Below are 26,236 nucleotides of genomic sequence, written 5' to 3' on the forward strand. Positions count from 1 at the left end.
CTGCCTTCTGGTTTTAATTGAGGGCTTTCATCATGCTTCAGAAACTGAGTTCTGCCAACGATTCACCCAAAGGAGTTTGAAAAATTAATGCAAAACTGTGTTCCCCTCCTCAGCCTTCCCTTTTCCTCTCTACCCCCCCCCCCAAAACAAACAAACAAACAAAAACCCTCAAGCAGTTAGCTAATTTCAGGTCTGCTGAGGCTTTCAGTCAAAGGTCTCTTAAAGCAGTTATTGTGAGACTGTTGCAACAATCTTGACAGTGTTTGGATAATTTTCACTGTTTGTTTACTGCTGGTAGGGCTGCTTCTGCCATGTATGAGAAGTACTGTCTTCCTTCTCTTCCCAATACAGGCTCCCTGCTATAAAATGGGGCCCTACGGGGGCTGGTTTAGTTGGAGAAAACCCAATTCTTACAGCAAACCCGACTTCTACCGAGTTGTTTTGATGCAGTATTCTGAATAACAGAATAAGGAGGAAATCAGGTATTTTTAAAGAAAAAATATATAACCCAATGCACTTCAAAGTAATTGCTCATATTTGTGAAAATAAGATATGCTCACATCTATGGATAAAAACTCCTTCTATATCAAATTGACATATCGTTCACATCAGGAAGAATCTGAAGAGGCATTACACTTTATAGGTATCTTTCAGCTTAAGCTCAGTTGTTTGTACAAGTGGGTACGCTACCCGAAATTACGAGATCTATATATGTTTTGTTTTTACATACTGGGACCATATTTAGCACATCTCAAACCAAAGTACTGCTATGAAACTTAAAACAGCAAGCCATACTTGTCCCCTTTTACCGTAAACTCTAAAGGCAGCCGCCTATTTGACACTCTGCTGCTAAAAATTCCTTCCAAGACTACTACATGCTGATAATAAAACTTCCATACCCAGTCATAGACAAAGCTACGAACCCCAAATTGATGAGATATTCTGCATTTAAAGCAGGAAGTATCATGCACTGATTTCCACCACCCCCCAATCAACAACTCAGTTGTTTACCAGCACTACAAATCTATGACAAAGAAAACTTCTGGGTGTTTTGCTGCCTGTAACCTTCTACGCTAAGTGGCAGAGTAAATGGGAAAGGCTGAGAATCACTCCCCTGAAATATGCTAAAAGCTTCTCCAAATCTTCAGGGAAGCAGGGTGACAAAACCACTCTAAAAAGAAAGCAGCAGCAAGAAATGCATTTTTGACAGAATAAAACAAAAGTTTGTTTAAAAATAAAACCCAGACACGGAGCTACATGAACACGTATTTACTGCAAGTAGCTCTATGGAAAGCCAAGTCAGATAAATATAAACACTATACAGAGCTTCAAGCCAGTCTCCCAAAACCGCAAACGCGATGTGTTTTACAAAGAAAACAACATAACAATATTTACAATGGAAGACAAAGCCAGATCAATCAGCTCAACTTTAAAACAGATCTGTGAAGCAGAAATAGCAAATATAATGAACAGTTTCAACCATATATGTTTTAGTTTGTACAGACAATAACTGTCCAATATCAAATTAAATTTACAGGACAAACATTGTTCCATCATTGGTATTTTTGTACTATACAGCAGCATAAACGGGTAGCTGGAAGGTAGTATATATAGTGATATGTTTTACATATTCTGAAAATGTTCTTCCAGCACAATACTGAATAAATTAGTTGCTGTAAACTAAGAGATTCAAAAAGATTGCATATTTATTATGCCGTACCTGTTAGTATTTGTACCACTCTACTTGAGGTTACCCATTTAATTATTTATTCAGCATTTATTAAATCAGTGCTGTATATTGTACAATGGCAGCCTCAGGGATCTAATATGAAATAAGTGTGTAAGATCATTATTTTCTTCAAAACAACCTTTTCCTCTCACGTTAAAGGTTTAGAACTACCTTCATCCAAATTTTGATTTCCTAAAAAAGATGTAAAGCTTTATAAAAAGCTGTCTACATATTGCATTATTAATTTACGAGACCAAACGAAAGCTATATGGTGAGACAGTATCATGGTCTAGAAAAGTGGTCATATTTTTAATTAGTGTATGTTTAGCAGCAACAAGGAACTGTACCAACTTGAACTTCTCTTCCAGAATCAAAAACAGGTCTGTGCTTTTAAATCCTCTAGCAACAGTTTTTCCTGTCACTAGACACTGTGTAAACTGATTGGTACCATGTGTCAAAAAGAAGTCTTCATGTTTTTAGTGACATGTACAATACTACTCAAAATAGATTTGGGTACACATCACCTAACAATCAAAACTGTACTAGTATTTTCAAGGTTGTATGTTAGAGGTGAGGCAGCCCAACAAATCAGTTGTACAATATACAATGTAGAGGATTACCAGCTGTGTGGTGCAGTACAGCATGAGGATTTGTGTACCACTTCTAAATCCTTTATCAATCGTCAGTGCCTTTTATTATACATTGCATGTACCAACAACTAGTGTCATGCTCTTTAAGTTTGTAGCAGTGTTAAAAAGCCTAAACTCATTTCAACCAAAAAAAAAAAAAATCAGTACAAGAGTAAAGCCCTGATTTTTCTGCAATTTATTTTAAAAATGTCAAATCATCATTGTTCGCACTTCTTTAACCAGGATAAGGACAACTGATGAGCCAGTATTTTACTTCTTCCCATTATGCCACGAAGAAAGAACAAAAATAGTCCCAAATTAAAATGGGACTTGGTTGAAAGTAAGATCAATTAGGGTGGTTTCTCTTTAAAAAGCTACAGCTGACAAATATAATGCAGAAGTCACAAACGCTGGATACGACTCTGCACTTCTCCATTTGAATGCATGAACAAAAACCTCATTTTACACAATTCATATTTATAAACAAGTATCTTGAGGGTAAGAACAAAAACAATCTACAAGACAACCAGCCCATTAATCCTACTTTGTACATACCAGAATTCTGAGCAAAAAAAAAAAAAAAAAAAATCATTTTAAGCTCTGACATAGACACTTGATTTAAAATACTCTAGCCTATGATCAAGAAATACCTCTTGTACCATGAAAGCAAAACATTATTAAAAAAAAAAAAAAAAAAGGCAGAAGAGGTCTCTCCTTTTCAGACCAGTTCAGTCCCACGGGTTCTCCCCTCAAGCTCATGTGCACCTCTCCCTCCCTCCTTCCGCCCAGCCACCTGAAAAAAAAATAGCCTGAACTGCCAAAATATTTCTAAACAACACATGTTTTAAGCTAATCACTTGTTAATGTACCAGAGAAGCAAAACCCATGTTAAACAGACAATCGGAAACCAGCTTTGACTTCTCAGAATATAAATAAAAACTAATTAATGGGAGAGGCAGGAGGAAGAAAGGGGCATACAGGAATCTCCTATTAGCATTCACGCTGCCTCCCAAATAGATATGACAGGAAAGACCAAATTCCATCACCAAAGCACAGCTATGAAAAATCTCAATTCAAATTAATTCAACTGTAGAGAGCTGATGTCTATGAAAAACTAATTAAAAGGATGTGTGTCCATGTCCGTGCTGGTGGAAATGAAAGTAGCCGGCTGGAGCTGAGCTTTGCTTCCAAAAGCACCACACAGTTTCTGGAGTTACCAGCAGAAGAGTCTTCTCTTCCAACAATGGTTTCCATGGCAATGCAGTCAGTCTAGAAAGGGGAAAAAAAAAAAAAGTCAGTGACATTTTAAGTGCGAGTTATATTGGAAAAAAATGTTTTCTAGCGAGGAGAATACATGGAGCTCATCCATTGCAGAAGTGACAGCTGCTGAATACAGAGCAGGCTTTTCTCGCCGGGGAGGAGGCACTACCAGATGATGCCACGCTCAGACACCCTGCACGGTGGGGAAGAAACTTGAAGGCTGAAGCAGGTGCCCAGGGAGCGCTGCACAGCTCCGAGCTGGCACGTGGACACCAGACTGGACCTCGGACTGCGGCCAGCGCCACACTGCTACCCCACGCGCTACGGGAAGGATCAAAGCTTGCAGTTTGCCATCACCGATTTCACTATCAATATTTCATTTAATGACAGCTCGACGCTCTCAGCACGCCGGGCTGCACGCATAGCAGAGGCTATTACTAAGCTCACAACGCAGCACGAATGCAGAGCAGCTCTGTTCACCCAGATATAATTAAGGCTGCGGCAAGCACTCCCATTCACAACAGGTACAGAACTGCAATGTAAACATTCACTGCAACTCCAGCTCCAAACAAGGAGTGGCAAGTCACGACAGCTGCGTGCCCTGTCCTCAACTTTTCAGGAAAACACATAATTTAGTTATAATAAGGAACACCTCAGAGTACAGTTTTCCTCGCTAAAAGGCAGTCTGCCACACAAAAGCACATAGCAACGGTACAGAGACATCCTTACTGCTGTCAGCAAAACCCAGTGGCTTCAAACTGACTGGAAAAGGCAAAATACAAGGGCGCTCAGTAAGACGGGGAGGAAATCATCACCTTGTGTTACAGGAAGATACGGGTGGGTGACAAGGCAGAAATGCAAGCAGGAGGGAGGATGCCCTCGAAGCAGAACGCCCGCTCTGCAATTAAACGTGCATATGCCAAGGTGAGAGTGACTCAATGGGCTCCTGAGATGGAAAAAAAATGATGAAGGGGAGGGTAAACACTTTCTGAAGTGGTGTGAACACAACTTGAGGAACATACAGAAAGTCACATTTCAGCTCATTACAGACCCTCTCCACTCCCAACAGAGCAATTAGGAGCACTAATTTTCAGTCTGGAGTGGTACTATCTGCCAAATCACTGCATTACAGACTCCCAGTCCTGACAGACTGTCCTCTTCCATCATTTTTATTCATTTTACCCTTTGCTTATCTAAGCACAGCACTTCCTTCAGCTGTACATCCTCCTCCTGGACCACTTAGGTATCCAGCACTGTCTTTTCCACTTTGCATTTATGCTCACGAAGCACATGGTCTGCAGCTACTGTGTCAACCAACATCTCTACTCTTCTGATTGCTGTACCAGTTTATGATTCCTCCCTCCTCAAAGTGCAGAGGCAGCATTTGCAAACCCTTCTGCTTCTGTCCTCTTGGGCAAGACTGAGAGCACTGTCCTGTGCCGGGCAGTGGTGTGGGTCACTTCGCTCACATCTTCCTACCTCGCCTTCAAGGTCTGGTGCACATGTCTGCAGGGATCTGTCTCCTGGCGTTACAGGGGAGCAGGGAAAGGCAAGTTTGCTATCGGAGCAAAAACAACAGCTAGCATAAGAGAGTGAGTCTTCAGGAAGCATCCAGCAGAGAAGCACAGTGTAATTTCTCCTCCCCAAACCACACTCGGGGAGAGCTCCCGGCCAGTGGGAACTGCGCTGCGGGAAGGCTTCACTGCTACCCGCAGGGAGGGCAGCTTGGCCTGCAGGAACAGGAGAGGGGGGTTCTCAGCTTAACCCAGGCTGTGCTTTCCAGGGGGAGTCACAAGGAAATCAGAGCTCAGTCTTGTTTTAAAGAAAGGTTAGCACTCAACTACCTCTGCCCCAGGAATACGCTGAGGAAAATGTGACCAACTACAGAACAGGCAAGTGTTATGTAGTATAATGCAAACCTGTATGTTTACTTACATAGCCAATCACATGAAGCATGCGCTTGTTAAACACACAGACTCCACCCTAAGTTAAAGGAGTTCTGATTTCAGTCCAGCTAAAAACACCGCCTCTTCAAAAGAAAGAAAACACAGCAGAAAGCTCGGCTGGGCTGCCCCTGCCCGGGTAGCTGTGGCACCCCCAGCCCAGGCAGCGGCTGCTGGGACTGGAAAGGCCCCAGGGCTGGAAGCGCTGCAGAGGGACGGGGGTGGGGGGGGACGGGACCACAGCTTCAGGGGAGCCCCCTGTTGTGTCCCAGCACCACCCACCCCAAGGTTGGGGTTGCTGAGCTTCGTTTTTTCAAATGCAGAGCAATTTCCAAAATAAAGCAACTTGTTTTTCATAATTCAAGGAAAATACAGCCAAAAAAAATACACCCTCAACCCAAAAATCTCCATTTCTATTATTTCAGACATCATAAGATCACTACAAAAAGCTATTGCTTGTTACACACAAAGTGTGATGTGGTTAGTGATGGCTTTGTTTTTACAAAAGCCAAGTGAAGCTATTATTTTTGAAATAGTTTTCCCCTTTAGAAAAATATTATTTTGTTGTAGGACCAAAGGATGAAAACACGCACCACAGCTCGCAATGAATCACACCTCAACAACCCGTGCAAGGGAACCATTACAACAGTTGAAGCTTCTGCATTAAACTTACCTTCAGTAAAAATTAATATCTCCCAACATTCCCCCCACCCCTTCCTTGCTTTGCACCTATGAGCTTACATGAAAGGAACTTCAAAAACCGTCTCTGCTTTTGTCAGTGCATTTTTCCTCCACGCCTAGCACACAAGGCACACCTGAAAGCTGTTTGACAAGTTATTCTAATCTCTCCACGCATATCCCCAAAACATTCTGAACAGCAAGGGACCGGTTGTTTGAACAGGACAATCCCATACGGCACAACTCGCTATTTATACCTAAACTTTTTGGAAACTTCTATAAACTCATGCCAAATTACAGTTAAGATGCTTGTCAGGGCGGGGGGGAAGCTTAAGAGCAAGAAAACCTGCTTAGCTCCTAACTTTGATTCTTTGAACAAACCTGGCAAAAACCAGAAGGCAGCACAGTAACTAATTTGGAGGTAACTCATCACAGCCCCAAGTGACACAGATTAATTTATAGGAAACCAGAACAAAGTGTCCTCAGATAAGCTTCGCAACAGCTTCTGAATTCCCTGGATTACCTGGCTCAGGTGCAGCCTTACACCACCGTCAAGTGGCTTCAGAGCCTCCCCTTCCCTAAACTCTGTGCTGTGCATTAAACAAGGTCTCATTAATTTGTTCCCCTTCTCCCTGTGATTATAAACCACACTTTTCATGGTTCCTCTTCGTTTTTAAGCTAAAACAAAATTTGTGGCAACTGCAAACAAACAGAAGGGAGTCTCGCATAAACATTACCTACAAGCTGACAATAGCTTTACAAAGCCTGGAGTGTTTCAGACCTGGGGCTGTGGCTTGGTACCACTTCTTACAAGCTGGAATTTCAGTATTGCAGTTGGAGCAGAGCAGCTGGCTCATACCCTGACTCATCCCCTCTTTTGGAGGGGGGGATAAAAGCATCAAGCATTTATTTGTAGATAAAAAGTGCTATATGTATAGGTAGCAAAAGAACTCCTGAGACCTGACTACACCAATAAACCCACCCGAAATCCAAGGTGGGGCAGTGACTGAGGTCTTGCAAGGTTCCCCCCACCCAGCCCCTGCGGCACCTCTGGAGCCGCTCCTCCCCTGCGCCACCGCAGGGCACCAACACATCCCTGCCTGGAGCCCGAGGCCAAGGGGCCAGTCCTGCAGAGCCAGGGGCTATTTCAGCAGTGGCAGCCACAAAGCCAATGTCCATTTCCAAACCAGGAAGCTGTACGAACTCCAGCTGATGCTGCTCCCCTCGCGGCATCCTCCCAGGACGATCTGCAGCAATCCCCCATCGCCAACAGGGCCACCAAGCGCTGGCTTTGTTGCTATGAAGGCACCTGGAGCTGCGCAGAGCACCGCACGTGCACATACACAAGAGAAGTTAATCAGAGAGCTGTAAAATGGGTTTCGTGTTAATGAGAACACGGCTGATGTCTGTTGTGCTGCTGATACCCAGAGCCACCTCTGTGGTTCCCCACTAGAAGATGCTCAGGAAAAGCCATGGGTTTATTTAGCAAGGCTACAGGAGCGCTCAGGCACTCCCCAGGGATTCTTCTCCTCCACACCTGGTTTTCTTCCACCTTTTGACTAGCCAGTCAAGGAAGGTAAACTAACAGAGGACATGAAGTGCTTGAGGAAAACAGCACAGCTTCTGCAAAGTCTGATATCTTATTTCAGTCTCCCTAATATACGACTCATCAGCCAACAATTTGCAATGTTCGTTGTACAAGCACAAGACTTTCTGATCAACAGTAAGGAACAGACTATTAGCATTTCATTATAGATACCGTATGAATGTATTTGGCTCAACACTGAACAGTAAACGAAGCAAAAAAGAAAATAAATCCTAGATGTGAACTAGCTAGGAAAAGAGGAATAATGCTCACTGAGTAGCCCAGCCATCCCAAACTTCTTTACTGAAAGGGTTGTGAGGCATTGGAACAGGCTGCCCAGGGAAGTGGTGGAGTCACCATCCCTGGAGGTTTTTAGAAGACGTTTAGATGTAGAGCTCAGTGATACGGTTTAGTGGGGACTGCTAGCGTTAGGTTAGAGGTTGGACTCGATGATCTTGAGGTCTCTTCCAACCTAGAAATTCTGTGATTCTGTGATGAAGAGTTTCTATACAAAAGCTTCATCCTTTATTCAAAATTGACTCAGAATCTCGAGAATTAAAATTCAACTTCCTACGAGCATTTAGTATGGAAAATGAATGCAGAAAGCATCCAAAAAATTTCACAGATCACCTCTCAAAATATATAAGTAGAGTTTAGATAACTAACCCAACATTCTCCTCGTTACACAAGTCTATTTAAATTCACCAATTTAAGATGGGATCAGATTATAAAACTACACACAGCTGTCATCTTCCCAGAGAGTAAATAATCAGAAGAAAAGGATCCAAAGGACAGAAAAGAAACTAAGAGGGCAAATATTTAAATTGGGATGGCAGCAGGCCGTTGCTCAGAAAACCATTTAGCTTTAAATTAAGGAAGGCACAGAGAAAGAGCTCTGCAAGTTTTCTATGAAAAAAATCTATAGTTTTATAAAAATCAGGGGCAGAGGATTAGATCAGTCAATTATTTAGCCTGCAAACCCTGTGTGTTCCATTTGAAAATGTATCAGATGAGTGTATATCCAATTTACACTTCATTTCCTGCATCTGAATTATTAAGGTCGTACAAGTCAGGCCACTTTAAAACAAACCAAGAGGTTTTAAGAACAGAGCAGACATCTCCTATTTCTCTCAAAGAAATCCATGCTAGATAGTGTGTTTTTACAGGAAAGGCTTTTACTGACATAATTTTGCAACTGATTCCTGAAAGGATAAAAGCTTTGCTTACAAAAGATATTAATTTAAGATAATTAAATGCTTAAAATCTCCATGTCAAAAGACTAAGGCAATTTAACGCCTTCTGGAGAGCACCACTGAAGCTCTCCATTTCCTGAACTTCAGGTTGGGGGGAAACCAGAGTTAGCTGGACTTGCACAGATCAAAAGCATCAGAACAGCCCCGGATCTGCTTGCACACGCGGCCATCCCATGCTGCTGTTGTTCAGTAGACCACCAAACCCCAGCATGTTGTTTGTGCCGCCAGGACAGGGCAGAAGGACGGTGATGGATTGCATTTCCAGCCTTCCTCAGAGCATGCAGGCCTGGCAGGGGGAGGCAATTTGTTCAAACACATTCCTCACAAAACATGAGATTTTTTTTTTTTTTTCCCCCCAGATCTTACCAAATACACAGTTACTATCCTACACCATTTTCTTATTTGAGATTGATTTTAATGGTATAGCTTTAGACCTTGCTAGAGGCAAAAGGTGTTATTTGTGGAAGGAATTTCTGCTTAATTTGCACGCTCGGACACCAACCCTACAAACACGCAGCAGAAAGCCCGACATTTACTGGAGCCGCTGCGTACGCAGTTACTCTCTGTAGGTAACCCAATCAAGGCCCCGACACAGAAAAACATCCTTATTTGGGAAGTATGTTAAACTACATGCTTACCATTAAGCACATATTTCGCATACTTTCTTCATTCAACAACAAAGCTATCGTGTTCGACTTCAGCTAATGAATATATTTTGTACCTATGACTTGACTGACCTTTCCACAGGCAAAAAAAAAAAAAAAAAAAAAAAAGCAAAAGCTTGTTTTAAAAAACAAAAAGCAACTGTTACGTGATCCACTTTTCATTACGTAAACTGTTTGAACTGATTGGTAACAACATATCTGAGTAAATTAGGTTTCTCTTCCTCCTTCAGATGTGCTTCTAAAATTTACAAGACAAAGTTACTCCTACAAATACTCCATGTACAGTAATTCACTCAAAACACGGTTCCAGTATCCTTACGCTCAGCAACTTCACGAGCTAAAAAAACCTCTCCCATGCTTTAAGAGCATTTTTATTTATTTCGCAGAAATGCCTTATCTTCTGCAACAGCAGCTTCTTTTTCTGTTTTAATAAACAGTAGTGGAGTTTCTAGGAAGGCATTATGCACACTCCCCAGCTTCATCTCCTTTACGAATCCTATTCCTAGAATTAGGAAACTTACATGCAGTTTTGGCAGGGCCTGAACACCAACTCAAATTGCTCTCGACAGCTTGATAAGTTGTTTTTTTCATTTTTCTGAAAACTAAACTTCAGTTTCAACATAGCAGGACGATGCTAAGAATTAACTTCTCTCCACTTAAAGACACACAAGTTCACAAGTTCAGATTTTCATGTTACAGAAGAGTGAAGAAGTCCTGCTTTCTCAAAAACACTTTAACAATACGTGTGTCAAGATACTCTGACTGACCTCCTAAATTGCACAAAACATAGCTAAATTTTAGCCCCAAAAACTCGTTTGTGTGGCTTATGGCAACACGACCTGCTACAGTTCACTCTGCTCTGGTGACAAAGGTTAGGAGTCTGTAAATGTCAACAGAGAGGAATACATTTCCTGCCCCTGCTCCTTCTGCAAGGCAGATGTTAAGAACTGTTGGGAAGCAAATAGGAAAAGCAAACAACCACGTCAAATATGGGCACTGAGCAGCACGTGCAGTTCCAATTCCCTCATTCAGAAAGGAGCCAGAATAACTGCAAGAGTCAAGAGTATTGCAGAAAAACTCATGAAAGGTGTGCAACAGCTTCCCTGTGAGGAACTGCCAAGTAAGAGCCTGCACAGAGGTCCTGGGATGTATCAGGAAATGAAAACACACAGATATACCGTACGTCCCCACTGCGTGAAGGAACTGCAGGAAGCCTCTGACAGCACACAGGCTAAGGGTATGGCACAGGAGGATACGACATCTTAAGTGGCATGGAGAGAAAAGATAGGGTTCGTTATCTCTGCCAATACACAAACAAGGGGCTGTCAAACAAAGCTGGGTCCAAAATAGACACGAAGAGGTCCGTGTGCAGCATGCACTGCCTCCGACCAAAGGCTGCTATGGCTACAAGGCGTTACACAGGATCAAAGAGGTTGGAAAAGTACTTGGATTAGAGATCCATAAAGGATTATAACACAGACAAACTGCATCAGGCTCAGGAAATCCCCAAGCTGAAAAAGAATCAGAGGCTGGGAGTATGCTTGTGGGGAGGTGTCTGTCAGCCGGCCCTGTTCTTCGGCTGCTGGGTGGCGTCTGCTTGCAGGCACAGGTCTTTGGTTTGAGCGAGCAAAACTATTCTGATGAACACACCTGAGAGATAAAGGACAGTGTCACTCGTGACTAAATAACCAGCTCCCCGCCTTCCAACTCACCTTTTGTGAGACTTTTCTATGGAACGCGCCACATCTGCCAGTTCATCCTTAGCTCTTCCCAACCCCTTTAGTCACCAACACTTGAAAGCGCTCAGCACTTTCTCTTCTTTCGCTTCTATTATCGTAAATGACCATCAGAGGCAGAAGCTTGCTACGTGGCCACACACCACGTAACGACACCATCCTCAGCCGTGCGCTTAGCCCACGTGTGCCTGCACAGAAATCTTGCTATCAGCCACTACGTGCTGCCACACAGAGCAGTGGCACACGCTGCTTTCTGCCATGGTGAAATCATCACATCACTGAGTCCAACCCCCCAAACCCTGTGAAGAAAGAAGGCTGTGCACTAAGTACACTTCTCACTCCCAGCACATGCACGACAGCCAAGGATAGGGCCTTCAGCTTCCAGGAGCAGCTCAGGGGCTCACCAAGGACAGAATTAAACCGTGCCTACACACAGACGAGTTTTAACCAAGTGAGCCTACTCCTGCTTAGCGTTTGCCACGTGGAACTTGCCAGCATTAGTACTTCAGCCACTTACACCCGCAGTGGTGACATGTGAATCAGTCCTCACTGCTACCACTGCCAGACCCACCCGCAACCACCAGTGTCTGTTCAACCTGATCTACCAACACAAAATTCAAGTCATTTCCTCCTGCCACAGCTGTTGTGTTACGCTCTGGCTCCCACAGGCAGTTCTCAAGCAGCTGAAAGCACCACAGTGGCGACCAGCTGACCCACACCTCCTCCTTGCAAGGGGCCCTGCAATGCAAATCCCAAAGGTGAATATATCCCTGCGAGCCACGCTACTGCCTCCAGATCCCAAATCCCCACTACAGCTCCTCCCCAACACCAGAAGATCATCTGGATCTCAGAGATGCCACCCAGAAAGCTTGTGAAAAAAGGCAACAGAGCAACCCCAGCACCCCATCCATTTCTGGAGCAAAGTCTCGACACGGGGTGCAGGTCCACATCGCATCCACACTACCTAGGGTGACCTCGTGCTCCACTACACCTTCCTGCATCCCTGCTGGCACCACGTCTGTCAGTCCCACAGCTGCAGGAAACCCAACTGACAAGGAGAAAACAACAACACACATTCCACCTCTGAAAGGGAGAAGTAAACACCGGGACACGCTCCTGACTCGGAGATACATGTTGGCCCACATTCCTCTCCCCGAGATTAATATCCTGGCCAGTGTTCTGACATTTACCTCATCCTCTCCAAGTCACTTAAACCATTACAACCACTGTATTTATAGCTCTCTACCTCCCATCGCTCCCTGCCAGGCGCGTACCCTCCCGAGCGCCTCTACCAGCTTCCTTTCTCGCAACCGTTCGCAGGCAGCCTTTTATCTCTGCGAGGCTCGCTCTTATCTCCACTGCCAATGGCAGCAGCCTTGATCTCTATCTCACCTCCACCCCAGCACATTAAGTTTCATCCATCTCTTCAGTTTCATCTTCAGAACTGTAAGCTCTTGAGGACAGGGACTACCACGTGTGCACCCGTGGCACAGCGCGCGGGCCCTCAGCCCTGCCTCCCCGTTCAGGTTCTGCAACAAGGAGCAGGGGGCACGTCTGGAGCTACAAGCTTCCACCGGCAGATCCCCTGTCCTACTCGAGCCCCAACTCCCTCAAGAGCAAACCTATTCAGTTTTTAAACGCATTTCTGACTGCTACCCTGTTCACCACAATCTGCAACTTAAAAACATCTGTTTCTAAAAACAAACAAAAAATGCCACCACCACCCAGAAAAACACCACAGAGTGAAATACGGGTGGCAAATACCTCCTCAAGTCTCTCACACAAAAACAAATACTCTGGGAGCCCAAACTCAGCAGTGAATACTGCTGTTGAAAACCCAAAAAGCTTGCAATTTTTTTCTAACCGACTTAAAACACAAAGAAATCCGTAAGCATGGAGCAAAGTTTCTTTCTGGCCCCTGACCCTTATTTGTTTGGGCTACTGATAAACAAGCTGCAGACGAGCAGCAGTAGTCCCAGCCAGTTCCTGCATCAGTGCTGATGGGTGTTTTACCAGCATCCAGCTTGTGCTAATGAATGCCCTCAGCACACCCACCCCCATACCCTCTGGTTACTCACACAGGTGCCCAGGCCTAAGGAGAAGCCTTTCTCTACTCTTTCCTGCTTTACTGGGGCCACATTAGCTCAATCGACAACGAGGTGCCACAGAAATCCTACTAGTTGTCAATGGCTGAAATAGGGTTCTCACACGGCTCACGGTGGTAGTTCTTCTTGCTCTAGCATACGGCAGGTGCTCATTTATTTAACGAAGCGCAACATCATTAAGAGCTGTACAAACTCCGGGTATCCCAAGGTATCTGTTTAAAGAAACATCAGTTCCCAAAAGCATTTCAGGCTCAGGCTATCCGGTGTCCAAGAAAGTTATGCTGCACATTCAGCTGTTGAGCAAGAGCTATAAACAATAAAGCACGTTGGCTCAGCATGAGCACGGGAACAGAACCGCACTACTCCCTGTGAAAGGAGGATATCATTCATTAGTGCCTCAATAAATTCAGAAGCAAAGTTTACCAGTTTGGTATTTATAAGTTCAAGATAGACACACGTACACGATACCGTGAACACAAGCAGCATTCACCTTTCAGCAGTAATTAAAAAGTTCTGAATGTTCCTGAGTCACATCAAATTGTATCATCACCTTGGAATTATAGCTAAATCTTAACCATATTAATTTCAGTATAAAGCATCTCTTTCAAAAGCCCTTTCTTCTCAGAAGATTAAGATTAGCCCTCACACTTAACTCACAACTGACTGGCGCACAGCACACGCGTACTCATGCACAAGCAAGCTGGATTGTTAGCAGGCAGCTATATAGCAGAATTACTAGGAAAACCAACTTTGGAATTAATCAACTTTTGTCCCTCAAGATACAGTTCAGGATTTAACCGGGGCAGAAAACTCTTCCCAGCAGTCTGTTACACTGCTACTCCCGGGGTAATTAATGTTCCACCCAAAGCAAAATCTCCACAAATCCAAACACTTGTATGTTCAAGATCTTTCAGATAAGATATTCCTATGATGTCGAGCAACACCTCTGCGATGCCTTTGATGAGTCAGGCTAATTTACTTTTGTCTTCCCCCTGCCCTCAAGAATGTCACAAATCCCCACTGATCAAGGTTCTCAGCTAACCTGTAACCACCTTGAAGCTCAGTGACCTTTACAGAGATGCAGGGCTTGATTAAAGCTAGAACATACTTCTTCCTTTTCCCCTATTAATTGCTTCTACCTGTAAGGCTCTGCTTTAGCCAGTAAGACAACAGTGTACCATCATCATTGGATTGTTGCTAACGTGTAAAAGCTAAATGCCAAAAAAAGCCAAAGAGCAACTTGCAGGGTGGACAACAGGACTCACCTCCAACCAGGTTGTTACTGACCATTTGAGGATGACTCGTAAGCTAGGACTACATTTTTAGGTCAAAACAGCAATAATAATACATCCCCAGGCTCCAGAAAGCTTTCCTCTCTCACCTCCTGCCTTTCAGTTTTATTGCTCCACTTTCCTTTGGATTGAAGAATGGCACACGTGATCACAATAGTATTCAAAATTGTAGGATTTGGATCAGAAAAAAACAACAGCTTTCTTAGCACAGCACACTGGGCAGCATTCAGCAGGTGCTTGGGAGCACCCCATGCCCACAAACAGCGCACAAGCACACACCAAGTCACAGCACAGCACGACGACCTCTCGGCACCATCCAAAACCTCAAGGCACAAACCCTCCCTTCCCAGCAATCAAAATGAAGAAAACTTATTCAATACCCCTTCACAAAAAAGGGCATACGCAGAGCCTAAACCCCACCAAGCTGTACCCACAGCTAGCAAGGGGCCCTGGGACATCACAGGAGGGACAGCATGAAGTTGTGGAGGCAAAACTGAAAAGGCAATGACATATTCGAGATTTCACTGCAAGACTGAAGAAGAAAAAAATAAAAAAGCCATTTGAACCAGTACTGGTTTCTCCTGGAAATCCCAGTGTCCTGCAGCAGTGCTTTAACCTACGAGACAGCTACACACAGAATTTTTTTTATTTTCTTTTTTTCAAAGTCTAAAAAGCCACGTGACCATTAGCTGCAACTCTGGATGTAAAATCTGGAGAGCTGATTTTCCAAAAGCATTTCAACACTCACTACCAGTACTCTCTCTCAGCAGCAGGGGAACATTCTCAACTCAGATTTTCTCACCCAAGCACCAGTAAAACCTAGCTGATTCTTGGTCAAATATGTCATAATTAACTCACTCCCACACCACAAGACAAAAATCTGTTCTGCCTTCAGTAGCTCGTATCCTACTTGAAAAAGTTACCCTGGGTATTTTTAAGCATAGCAGTAAGTCACTCAAGACTGTTAAAGTGGCATCTGTTACAGCAAGATTTTTTTTTTTTCCTTTCAAGAATTATTATCCCTCCATCGCTTACAAGATTCAGGCTACATGGCTGTGTTCAGATGTATTTCAGAAGAGTTCTTCAAGTTATTTTTAAATGGGTCCCTGCCCTAAGTATTCCTCCAATACAAATGAGCCTCAGTTTGAAGCAAACTTCCAAAAACCACTGGTCTGAAATCCAAAAGGGGCAGTTATTTGTCTGGTATCCTGTAAACTGTAATTTACTATATTAGTAAGAGCTAAAACCTCCAGCTGCTGGATTTCTCAAAGTGCATATTGTTTACCATGTTCAAGATCCTGCATTTGAAACACAGCAGCTCCCATAAAGGATCTGGACAACTTAGACCCAAAGTTTTGCTCTACAGCTGGACTTGTTTTCCTGCCTCCCAGCTCCCCAGAGAACACACAACTCCTCACACAAGTCTAACACAGGAGTAGATTAAAAAGGATTAAAAAGGTGAGGAACATTTAAATTATAATCCTACACTTTAGCAAACTTCTGAAATAGCATCTTAACATGCCACTAGAAAATCAGGTAGAGATAAGATTAAAGAGTGGGTATAAAATAGGCAGGTAGATACGAAGCTGAACATCACATTTACCCTGAACAGTCTGTTTTGTTTTTTGTAGTTCAGGATATCTTTGTAGGTTGAGTATTTCTAATTACGTCTGTAGAAACTTTTATTATACATGACCCATTATGCAGTTTATTACCACCCCGTTCTCATTATCATCCGCAGTTTCTCCGAGGTCCAATAACAAGGTGTACATTAGCTAAGCCCTGTTTGAAGTAGCTTTTGTGTTCCATACTCCTAGCACAAAATTTCATGACTCAGATTCATGTAATCAAAACTGCAAACCGCTTGCTTCAATATTGTGTAACAATTTCATGATGAAACTGTTCTGCTAATGACCTCCTTAAACTTCAGGCATTAAGGATCACAACCTTATTTTCCTTTTAGCATCTTTTTCATCGTAAAACCTGACCTCAATTTTGCTTTAACCCTAAATAAAAGTTAACAGCAAGCCAGATGTATTTACTTATCATGTTAAATCAGTGCTCTCCCTCTCCTCCATCCACTTCATGAATGAAGAAGGGGAAAAAAAAAAGTTAGATTCATATCAGTGAACCTGAACCAGAAGTAGTTTGGGAATTACAATGAGGGGCAATGATGCATTGGAAATCTCTCTCCATTTCACTCTCAGCAGTTAGGAGAATACAGTTGAGTCACTGCACACAATATCCCATTTAGGCAAACAAAAACAAAGCGGAACAGTGAATAATCAGATGTTGGGAAGTGTTCTCCTTTGAGTGCAAGTACAGTTTAGGGAGAAGAGATTAAAGTTCTTTACCCAATAGAATTTAAAAGATACAAGATAGCTCCTTCCTAGGAAGTAAAGGGTAAATGCATCTGCTAAATATTTCCCTTAAGAATGTATTTGACCACACAGATGATTTTCCAGGCTAAGACTAAAAGAGCTGGGATGTAGGAATAAAGACAGCACTTCTGCTAAAAGTCTGCAAAAATATTAAAAATATTAATTACACATAGGGACACACTGCACCTCCTCAGGACATAAGAGGTTTAGAAATGGAGATTTATTTCCACTATTCAAGATGGAATTTGAAAGTTTTTTTTTTTTTTTTTCTGGATTACACATTCTCTTAAGTATTGAATAAAAGCTTCACTGCATTAAAAACTGATAAGCTGTTTAAGGAGTACACTTCTACAGTTATGCTTGCTATAGCTCAAAAACCCGATTTAAAGTGAGAATGAGAACTAGTATTTTTATAATCAGTAACTTTAAGTCATTGTTAAAGAAACAGATACACACCACCAATTTGCACCACTGTATTTATGTTTGGCAAGCTGCTTTTAGCCTGGACTACTCCGAAATCTGTCCGCCCCTCTGAGAGGCACCTAGAAATGCACAGTGTCCACACCCCGCCTGCCCTCCTCCTATGCACCATGAATACTGGATGCTGTCTTTGTCAAAAACTGATAGACCTTGTTTTGAAGCACTCTTGTTTTGTTTTTTATTTTTAGGACTAGAGGGAAGCCACCGACCTAAGCTCTTACTATTCTCATGCTTTATTTCCTGCCAGTGTCCATGTTTTTATACACAGCTTCTCTCACTTCATTCTAATGCATGCCATTTCCAGAAAACAGACTGACAGCAAAACACACCAGCAGCAAGTCTCCTTCCCCTCCGGACCTTGTAATAGACAAGGAAAAAGCCCCAAGCACAGGCCTGTGGATATTTTGCTGTAGCTGCAGTAAACAAATCATTTAACTTAAGTACAATTCCTGAACAGTCTCTGGAAAAATATTTTTAAACACATATTTACAATACAGCCAAAATGAAATCACCTGTTTGGTGCTCCCCTGCTTTTAAAAAATTTTACAAGTTTAACAGTCATATGAGGGGAACAAGGTCCAGTAGGAATTCTGCTGTCTTTGGGGGGTGCTTCTTCTAAAAAAAGAAATCCACCATGGCAATCAGTGTGCCTTTGACTTAGCGGACAAATCTTTGAAGTGCTGAAAGACTAACTTTGGAAGAAAGCACTCCTTGGACTGGCAACTTTCAACGTCTTCTAAATTTGATTCCAACCAACAAAACAAAGCAGGGAAAAAAAACCACTGAGGCAAACCACACATTTCTGAGCAGCCCCAAGCACTGCTGCCAGACTTTGAATGGCATGCTAGCTGAGTCAGGCTTACACCTTCCCCTATTAAAGGCTACACAATTTTAAGCTCCTACACTACCTTCTGCCTTTAGACAGTTTTAAAGTGAAACTAGGAAAAAAAAAAAAAAGAAAAAAAAAGCTATCATTTCAGGGGTTAGAACTGTAATTAAAAATACAGAAGGCAGGAACAGCCTGCCCCTTTACTGCTTTCTCTATTGACAGAGAAGTAGACAAATATCAATGTCCAACAACGATTAAATATTTCCTCTTAGTAGTCATCAATTATTGACTACACACACATTTGCAAAGAGGAAAACATTTCCAACACACAGTTTTCTGTCTGGGTAGGTGAATTACTGTAAGGAGCTGAGTGGGCCACTAATACCAAAACATGGATTATGCTTCCAAAGAAAATGTTACAGTGCAATGAAGCACTGGCATAAACACTGCTGGTTAGGCAGAGGACATACACAATACCACCAACAGGTAATTATTTTTTGCTCTCATTATGAGAGCAAAAAGCTTAAGCCATGAATAGGAGCGTCCCTACTCCTCCTGCCCATCCCCAACAGCCTAACTTTTTAGGCATACCTCTCACTACTTTACCTTAAGCTTGGTCAAGCTCTACTGCCAACCTGAAAGCTAGCAGCCTGCTCTCCAAAGCTTCAGACATAAAATACACCCCTCTGAGCCTGCTCTTCCTCTACCACAGGCGCTCCTCACAAGGCAGATCACTGCACAGCAGGAGCATTACAGCTCGGCTAAGCCCCCAGACACTGCAAGAAGGCGGCGGACTCGGGGGTACAGGCTGCAGGAGCCCCTCACCACCCTCCCAGCCAGCAGCAGATGGCTTCTCCTGAGGATACAAGGATATTTAGGGGACCAGAACTCAAAAGCAGCATACCAAACCTTCGAGGGAAAAAGAAAAGTGAGTTGTTTACCTAAGATTCAATTAAATAAATGCGGGCAGATTTACACATAGAAAGCCCTGAAGTACACATCTCACGCACATTTATTGACACGAACAGATCTAAGCCCCAACTTCTGATTTCTGAACCCAGTTTAGCAGTTCTCAGCTTCCTATCCACAACACCAATTACAAAATTTCAATCTCAAACCAGGTGAGAAGTCATTTGGTTATAAGAAGGGAAGAAGAGGAAAAGGAGGTGTGGGGGGGGGGGGGGGGTGGAAAAAAAGCATCATAACCTCAGGACAAGAAGTCACAATACAAAATACAATCAGTGCTTATACTAGCAAAATTCTTTCATAAAAAGCCTGGGCAGATGACAGGTTGATAACACCTCCCAGGAGAGTTCCATCACTCTGTATACCCTTTAGGCCAAGGACCACATCCTTTTTTGTGTGTTCATTCAATGTTTAGGTAACTGCACTACTACCAGTTGAACTAGATACAGAAGGTTATAGAAGCATGGACCCTATTTTGAAGGCCACATTTCAGTATTAAGTAAACAATCTAATTCCTATAGTTAAGCAAGCATGAAAGGAAAGTGCTTTTAAAGTTACAAACCTTTTCGCGCAGCGTTACACTTCAGACCATCGGACCTGGTGAAATCTATGCTTACGTAAGCTCCACTGTCCAAACTCGAAGTACCATTTTGGAGATGGCAAGTTGGCGTTGCAGTACTTGCCTCACAGCTTATAGGATCATCGCGTAAATTCAGAGCAATGTAGTTTAAGCCATTCTGAAATCCAGTTGAGGTATCCCTGGACATTTTGCTTTCCTGACCATCAGAAATGTTTTCATCTGGTTTCAACCAAACATTGTCAAATGAGGCAGAGCTGTGTCTTTTGCTACTATCAGTAAAGAAAGAGGAGGAAGTCGTCACAGTCCCAGCAGAAGAGAATGTTTCAGAACTGTGTCTCCTCCTGCCTTGGGGATCGGCTCGGATCACCTTCGGTCCCACGGGAGGATCGGAGCTAGGAACAGAGAAGCTACTGCTACCAGCGTATCGATCGACAATGCACAGTCTGTTAACTATGGAAGAAGGACTATCAATCTTTACTCCATCGTCAGATTCGGAGGCAAACGGCCGCGGTGGCGTCGCTGCCATGTTGAACGTCATCTCCGTGTAATCGTCAGTCCTGTTACTCGCAGCGCTAACACAGGCGGTACCAAAGGAGAGCCGAGCATAGTCAGGATTTGGTTGGTTTCTAGGAATACTGGAGCTTGCATAAATTGAAATATCCGTTAAAGAGTTGGAAAGTTCTTTCGCTACTTTTGGCGACTGTACATCCAAGTCAACGCTCATATAATCAGAGAGCGGGGACTGTCTGTGGTCACTACTCGAGCCCAGAGATGACGGTGATCCCTCTGCAGATAAGGAATACGGTGTGTTACTTGCCTTTTCATTAAAATCGATATTTATGTATTCACCAGGACTTGCTGGCTCAGGTGGAACTGTACGATCATACATTCTCGGGATAGTATTGCTTCCCCTCGTACCGAGCGGGAGCCTCGTTGGCCTCGTAGCCCTGTTCTGCACAAGTCCTCCTTCTTCACCTTTCACCACTGGCGACTTCGAGATGCCATTAGACAGGGCTTCGCTGTTGATGCTTTTTACGTTTTCTGGTCCACCATACAGGAGTTTTCCAGGTGAAGACATTGGAACATATTCGCTGTGGTCACCATTTTGTCCTGATAACGCCTTAAAGCTTCGGGGCAAAGAAAAATATGAACTGAAACCTTTGGAAACAGAATTGTTATGAATGTAATTTGAATCACCAGGGTGCTTTGGAGCAGAATTACCGGGAGACATATCCATATACTCATTGTTTACAATCTTCTCATTACTTCCTTTAGAAATAAATCCAGTTAAAGGACTTCGTACGGGTGAAGAGCTCGCCTTTGGAAACATCATCATATATCCTCTGGAGTCAACCTGAGATGGTGACCACGAATTGTTTATCTGTTTTGGAACAGACATACTTTTAGGAGTCATTGGCAGATAATCACTGCTACTTGACAGAGAAGATGCAACTCCTGGCATCATTGGCATGTACCCATCGTCCCTAGCTTTACTCCTGCTTTGGTTGCATACAGAGTCAAGATTACTGTCATTGTATTCCAATTCATGGTTACCTTTCAGTTTTGGTGTTTCAGAGTACAGCAGTCGCCCATGATTTCCCCCAGAGTCTTCATCTAACGAAGCCGTCGTTTGTGTCGTTTTCTGCTGCACTGCTACCGAGGTTGGTTTAGTCAGAGAGTAAGTTCTTTTCCTGAAACACTTTTCAGCCTCCATATAATCATCTCTCAAGCTATCGTCTGCTTGCTGCTTACTCATGGACATGTACTCACTCAGACAATTCTCCTCTCTGATAGGTGGCGTGTTTCCCAGGGAATCTGGTGTATTACTCCTGACCCGAAAGTACCTGAAATCTCCAGGGCTGGAGCCGTACTCATCAGAAGAGATGAATCCCCCATCGCTTGGGGAACCGCAGACAGAGGAGCTAGAAGGCCTGGTCAACATATCTGAAGCAGAGCCATGGCCGCTACTGGAAGAAACACTGATGGGACTGGTAGTGGAGGGAAAGTGAGACACGGGCAGCGACGCAGAGCGGGTGTGATATGACGAGCTGAACGCGGCTCTAACGTACCTTCCGCTCCCTTCTTGCCGGCCCAAGTTCATCCTTGCGGTATTCAGGTGGATGAGGCTCCCCGTCACTGACCTGAAAGGCCTGGCCATGGTGCCTTCTCCCTCGCTGGATGTTCTGAAGCGATAGGAGTTGCTGCTTTTGGTGGTCGGAGGCGTCCCTCCAACAACGCTCTCAGTTCTAGACCTTCTCTGCAAGCCCGTCTGGCTGGGGGGCAGGTTGCCCAGGTGCCTCCTAGTGGTGATGAAGGAGATGGGGTTGGTGCCGCCACCGCCACCAGAAGACTGGCTTTTGCTTCGGGGCCGGAACTCCGCAAAGGCCTTTAACGCTTTCATGGTCTCCAAAAAAGTCTCGTGCATGTTCTGGGCAACCACCGAATCGTCCACTTGCATCCAGAGCTCTCCGGGCCCGATGGAAGCGGATCTGCCCACTTCGATGAAAAAGAAGTTCTCCGAGTGCCCACAGCGGCGGATGTTCATCAGCTGCAGGTGGACGGAGGGCACCTCCGAGTTCAGCTTGACGAGGTGGATGGCCTTGCTGGAGAGGCACAGCCTGTACACCCCGGTCAGGTTTTTCGTTTGGCCCAGTCCTTTGGGTTTCACGTTGACCTGCCACACCTCCTTGAAGACGGTGCCGGGCCTCAGGGCCGCCCCGTAGTGCTCGTCGTCCTCGTCCAGCTGCTGCTCCGCCTGCTCCTCCTGCTCCAGGAAGCCCCTCTTGCTCTGGCTCATCAGCTCGCTGATCGCCTGGTACCAGGCCTCCTGCTCGGCCTCGTTCTCCGCCAGCATGGCGAAATACTCGTCCTTGGTGTACAGGGCGATGATGTGCTTGTGCTTGGCGTCCGCCCGCCGGCTGACGGTGAAGCACTGGTAGAGGGGGATGACCCTCTTGGGCGGGGGGCAGCACAGCCCCGCCGCGCCGCCGCCGGCCCGCAGGCTGCTCTTGAACTTCTTCTCGCTGTCGTAGTACTCCAGGCGCGCCGGGGCCAGGCGGCTCTCGGCCCGCAGCACGAAGTACCGCTTGTGGCCGTGCTTCTGCTTGCGCAGGTAGCCGCACTTCCTCACGTCCTCCCCGCCGCGGGCCGCGCTCCCGGGGGGCTGCCCGCCCCTGGCGCCGCCGCCGCCGCCGGCCTCGGGGGGCCCGCAGAGCGAGGCGCTGGGCGAGCGGCGGAGCAGCAGCAGCAGGTGGTGGGGCTGCGGCGAGGGGCAGCGCCCGGCCTCGCCCGGCTCCCCCTCGGCCCCGGCGGCGCCGTTCACGCCGCTCGCCATTTTAGCTGCCGGCCGGGCGGCGGCGAGCCGGCCTCACCGGGAGAGGAGGAGAGGAGGAGAGGAGCCCCCCCGGCGGCGGGCGGCGCATAGAGGGGAGGGGACGCGAGGGGAGGCGGCCGCGCGCTGGGGCCGTTGCTGGAGCCGTTGGGGCCGTTGGCGCCGCGGGTCCGGCCCCGTCCCCGTCCCCCCGCCGCGCCCGGCTACTCGCGCTCCCCCGGGCAGCCGCGGCGGCGGCACGGCGAAAACATCACGTGACCCCTCCCCGCCGCCGGAGGGAGGGGGGAGCGCCCCCGCGCGGAGCGGCGCGGCCGGCGGCCAATAGGGAGCGGAGGTCTGAGGCCGGCGGGCCAATCGGAGGGAGGGGGAGGGATCCGAGGAGGGGCGGGGGAGGCCGGAGGCCCGCGGGGGTGGGTCTTGGGCCGGAGGAGCCGGCGCTGATTGGATGGCGGGGTGCTGAGTGGCGGGGCGGTAGCCAATCCGCGCCTCACACACACAGCGCCGGGAGGGCGGGGGCGAGGCGCTGCGTGGAGTCGGCGGCGCGAGTAACACGCAAGGCGGCGCGAGGGGCGGGGAGCTCGGACATGATTGGCAGCCCCCCCGCCCAATCAGCGCCGCGCGGCGAGAGCGAGCGGCTGACGTCGCCGTCCCCCTCCCCCGGCTCCTTTTTAACACCCTCCCGCCCCCTCCGGGCGGCTGGCGCTGATTGGCCGGAGGGCGCGGAGTGGGCGGGGCGAGCGGGCGGGAGGGGGCTCCGGGGACGTAAACAAGGCGGCAGCGCGCGGGCGGCCGTTGGGGTGCGCGGCAGCCGTTGGCCTTTTGCGCACGGCCCCGCTCCCCTCAGGCGCTCGGCGGGCCCAGGGACCCCCCCCCCCCAAAGCCACCCTCCGGTCCCGGGGTGGGGGTGTGCTGTGCTGCGGGCTGAGGGCCGCTGTGTGAGGAGCGAGGAGCAAAACCCTCTCATTTCGCGGTCACACCGCGAACGGACGCTGGCGTGCCGTTAAATTGTCTCCCCGATGAAGTGTTCGCTCCCTCCCCATACAGCGCCCTGCCCTCCGCCGCCGCCCCTGCAGTGTCCCCGGGAGCCCGGCGCTGCCCCGACCCTGCCCCGGCTCCTGCCCCGAGCGCTGCACCCCCCGGGGCTTCGCCTTAATAAAAGTCCCCGCAGCAAAGCCGGGTTTAACTGGAGGCAGGGCGCTGTGTGTGTCAGTAACGTACGTGTAAAAGTGCTGTTTTTTTCCGCAGTCCAACTGCAGAGATCGTTCCCCCAGCCAGGACCCCTGGCCACACGTCTCTGCCCGCTCTCCCTGTCAGTCACTGGCCGCGATGTGCTCGGTGAGCTTTCAAGACTTCTTTGTCTGCTTCGCCTATGATTCATTACCGAGATGACAACTCGAACCAATTCTTGACACCAACTTCCACCACCCACTTGTTAAATTTTTGGATAAGTAGCTCAGTGTTTTCTTTCATTCTGCCTCTCAGATGTGGGAGAAGATATTTTTTGGAGTCTCCAGCAGCTCGGTTTGGGAGCTGGCATGCCAAATCTTGTACTTGCTGTATTGATAGCTAATGTCTCATCATTTCTTTGTACTTCTCTGTCGGTTCACCGTCTGCTTATCGTGTTTAAACAGCAATCGCTTTTGTTGTGTATTCTTACAGCACCTAACACAATGTGTTCTTGTACATGATTACAGCTCCTAAGTGTTATGGCAATACAGTGAATGAGTTGTAGTTCCAGAAATGTAATTATTCACAAAGCAAGTATTATAGACACTAACAAAAGGAGATTTTTTTTTTTTTTAATCAAACAGGTTAGCATGAAAAAAAATACATCTCAACACACAAATAACATTGATTCTGTCATGTGGTGGTATCACGTAATCAGTGTACATTTATATTCCTTTATATTATTGATAGCCTCTGACAGGACTAGGCTAGACTAAATTAGAATATTTTTTTGTTCTTAGTACCTCAGTTGAGTGGATTTGAGATTGCTTGGGTGTTTCCGTGTATTGTTTGGATTTCTTTCTGTACTTCTACATGAAAATTCAAATTGGTATTAAAGTTTTAAATAAATTAAACCCTCAAAACTGTAAAGCAAGATGAACTGTGTTCATTTCATGCTTATTCCAGCTGGTTGCTGAAGGATATGTGTGGGTGGAAGAAAGGAAACGATTTAAAAGAAGGGGCTTTGGTTTTCTATTTTGTTTATGGTGGTTCTTTGTTGGTTTTTTTAGTCATCAACCTCTGGGCTTGCTTGACAGTAACTATGAATAAGCCTGCCTTTGGATGTAAAAAGAAATGCATCAGTGTTTTTTGGTCTTTTTAAAAGTCTTTTGCTCCTGCATTGCACTTGCAAGGTTTTTGCTGGGGATTTGAGAAAGTGATACATGCATAGCTCAGTCATGTAGAATTTGGGGCCAGGAGGGAGTCACGTGTGATCACCGACAGGTAGCTGTGAAAAACAGAGCTGATAGATGTTTCTTACAGGCTTTCTCTGTGTTAAAAGGAGTGCTTAGCCCTCCTCAAAATTTAAGTTATTCAAATTTTTCTATGTGACTATTGAGAAATACTTCCCCAAACCGCAAACTAATCTTTAGTTTGCATATGCTTTCCCAACTTCCATTATTAGGAAGAGTAGAAAATTTGTTTACTTACTTTTCAAATAAATTTTTAGAGTCCTTGATGCAGTTATTGGATCAAAGTTACTGATTTTCTGTAGCAATTATTTTTTATTTTTGCAGTTCAGAAAATAAGAGAGAATACCTGTTAGTAGATGATACGCTTGCATTAC

General features: G+C 45.6%; 1 protein-coding gene across 1 annotated transcript; it reads right to left on the bottom strand.

Moving 5' to 3' along the window:
- Positions 1-1,254: 1,254 nt before the first annotated feature.
- Positions 1,255-23,671, bottom strand: IRS4 (insulin receptor substrate 4). Its single transcript, XM_084294213.1, has 2 exons — positions 20,094-23,671; positions 1,255-3,627 (listed from the first exon to the last, which is right to left on the bottom strand). Exons 1-2 carry the CDS (start codon positions 23,443-23,445, stop codon positions 3,623-3,625), a joined length of 3,357 nt encoding a protein of 1,118 aa, XP_084150339.1. The 5' UTR covers positions 23,446-23,671; the 3' UTR covers positions 1,255-3,622.
- Positions 23,672-26,236: the final 2,565 nt, after the last annotated feature.

The sequence above is a fragment of the Netta rufina genome (assembly GCF_964035555.1).
Source record: "Netta rufina genome assembly, chromosome: 12".
Classification (NCBI taxonomy): Eukaryota; Metazoa; Chordata; class Aves; order Anseriformes; family Anatidae; genus Netta; species Netta rufina.

What these genes read in the sequence shown, in the direction of transcription:
- IRS4 (XM_084294213.1), bottom strand. Translation starts at nt 23,445, where the DNA reads ATGGCGAGCGGCGTGAACGGCGCCGCCGGGGCCGAGGGGGAGCCGGGC.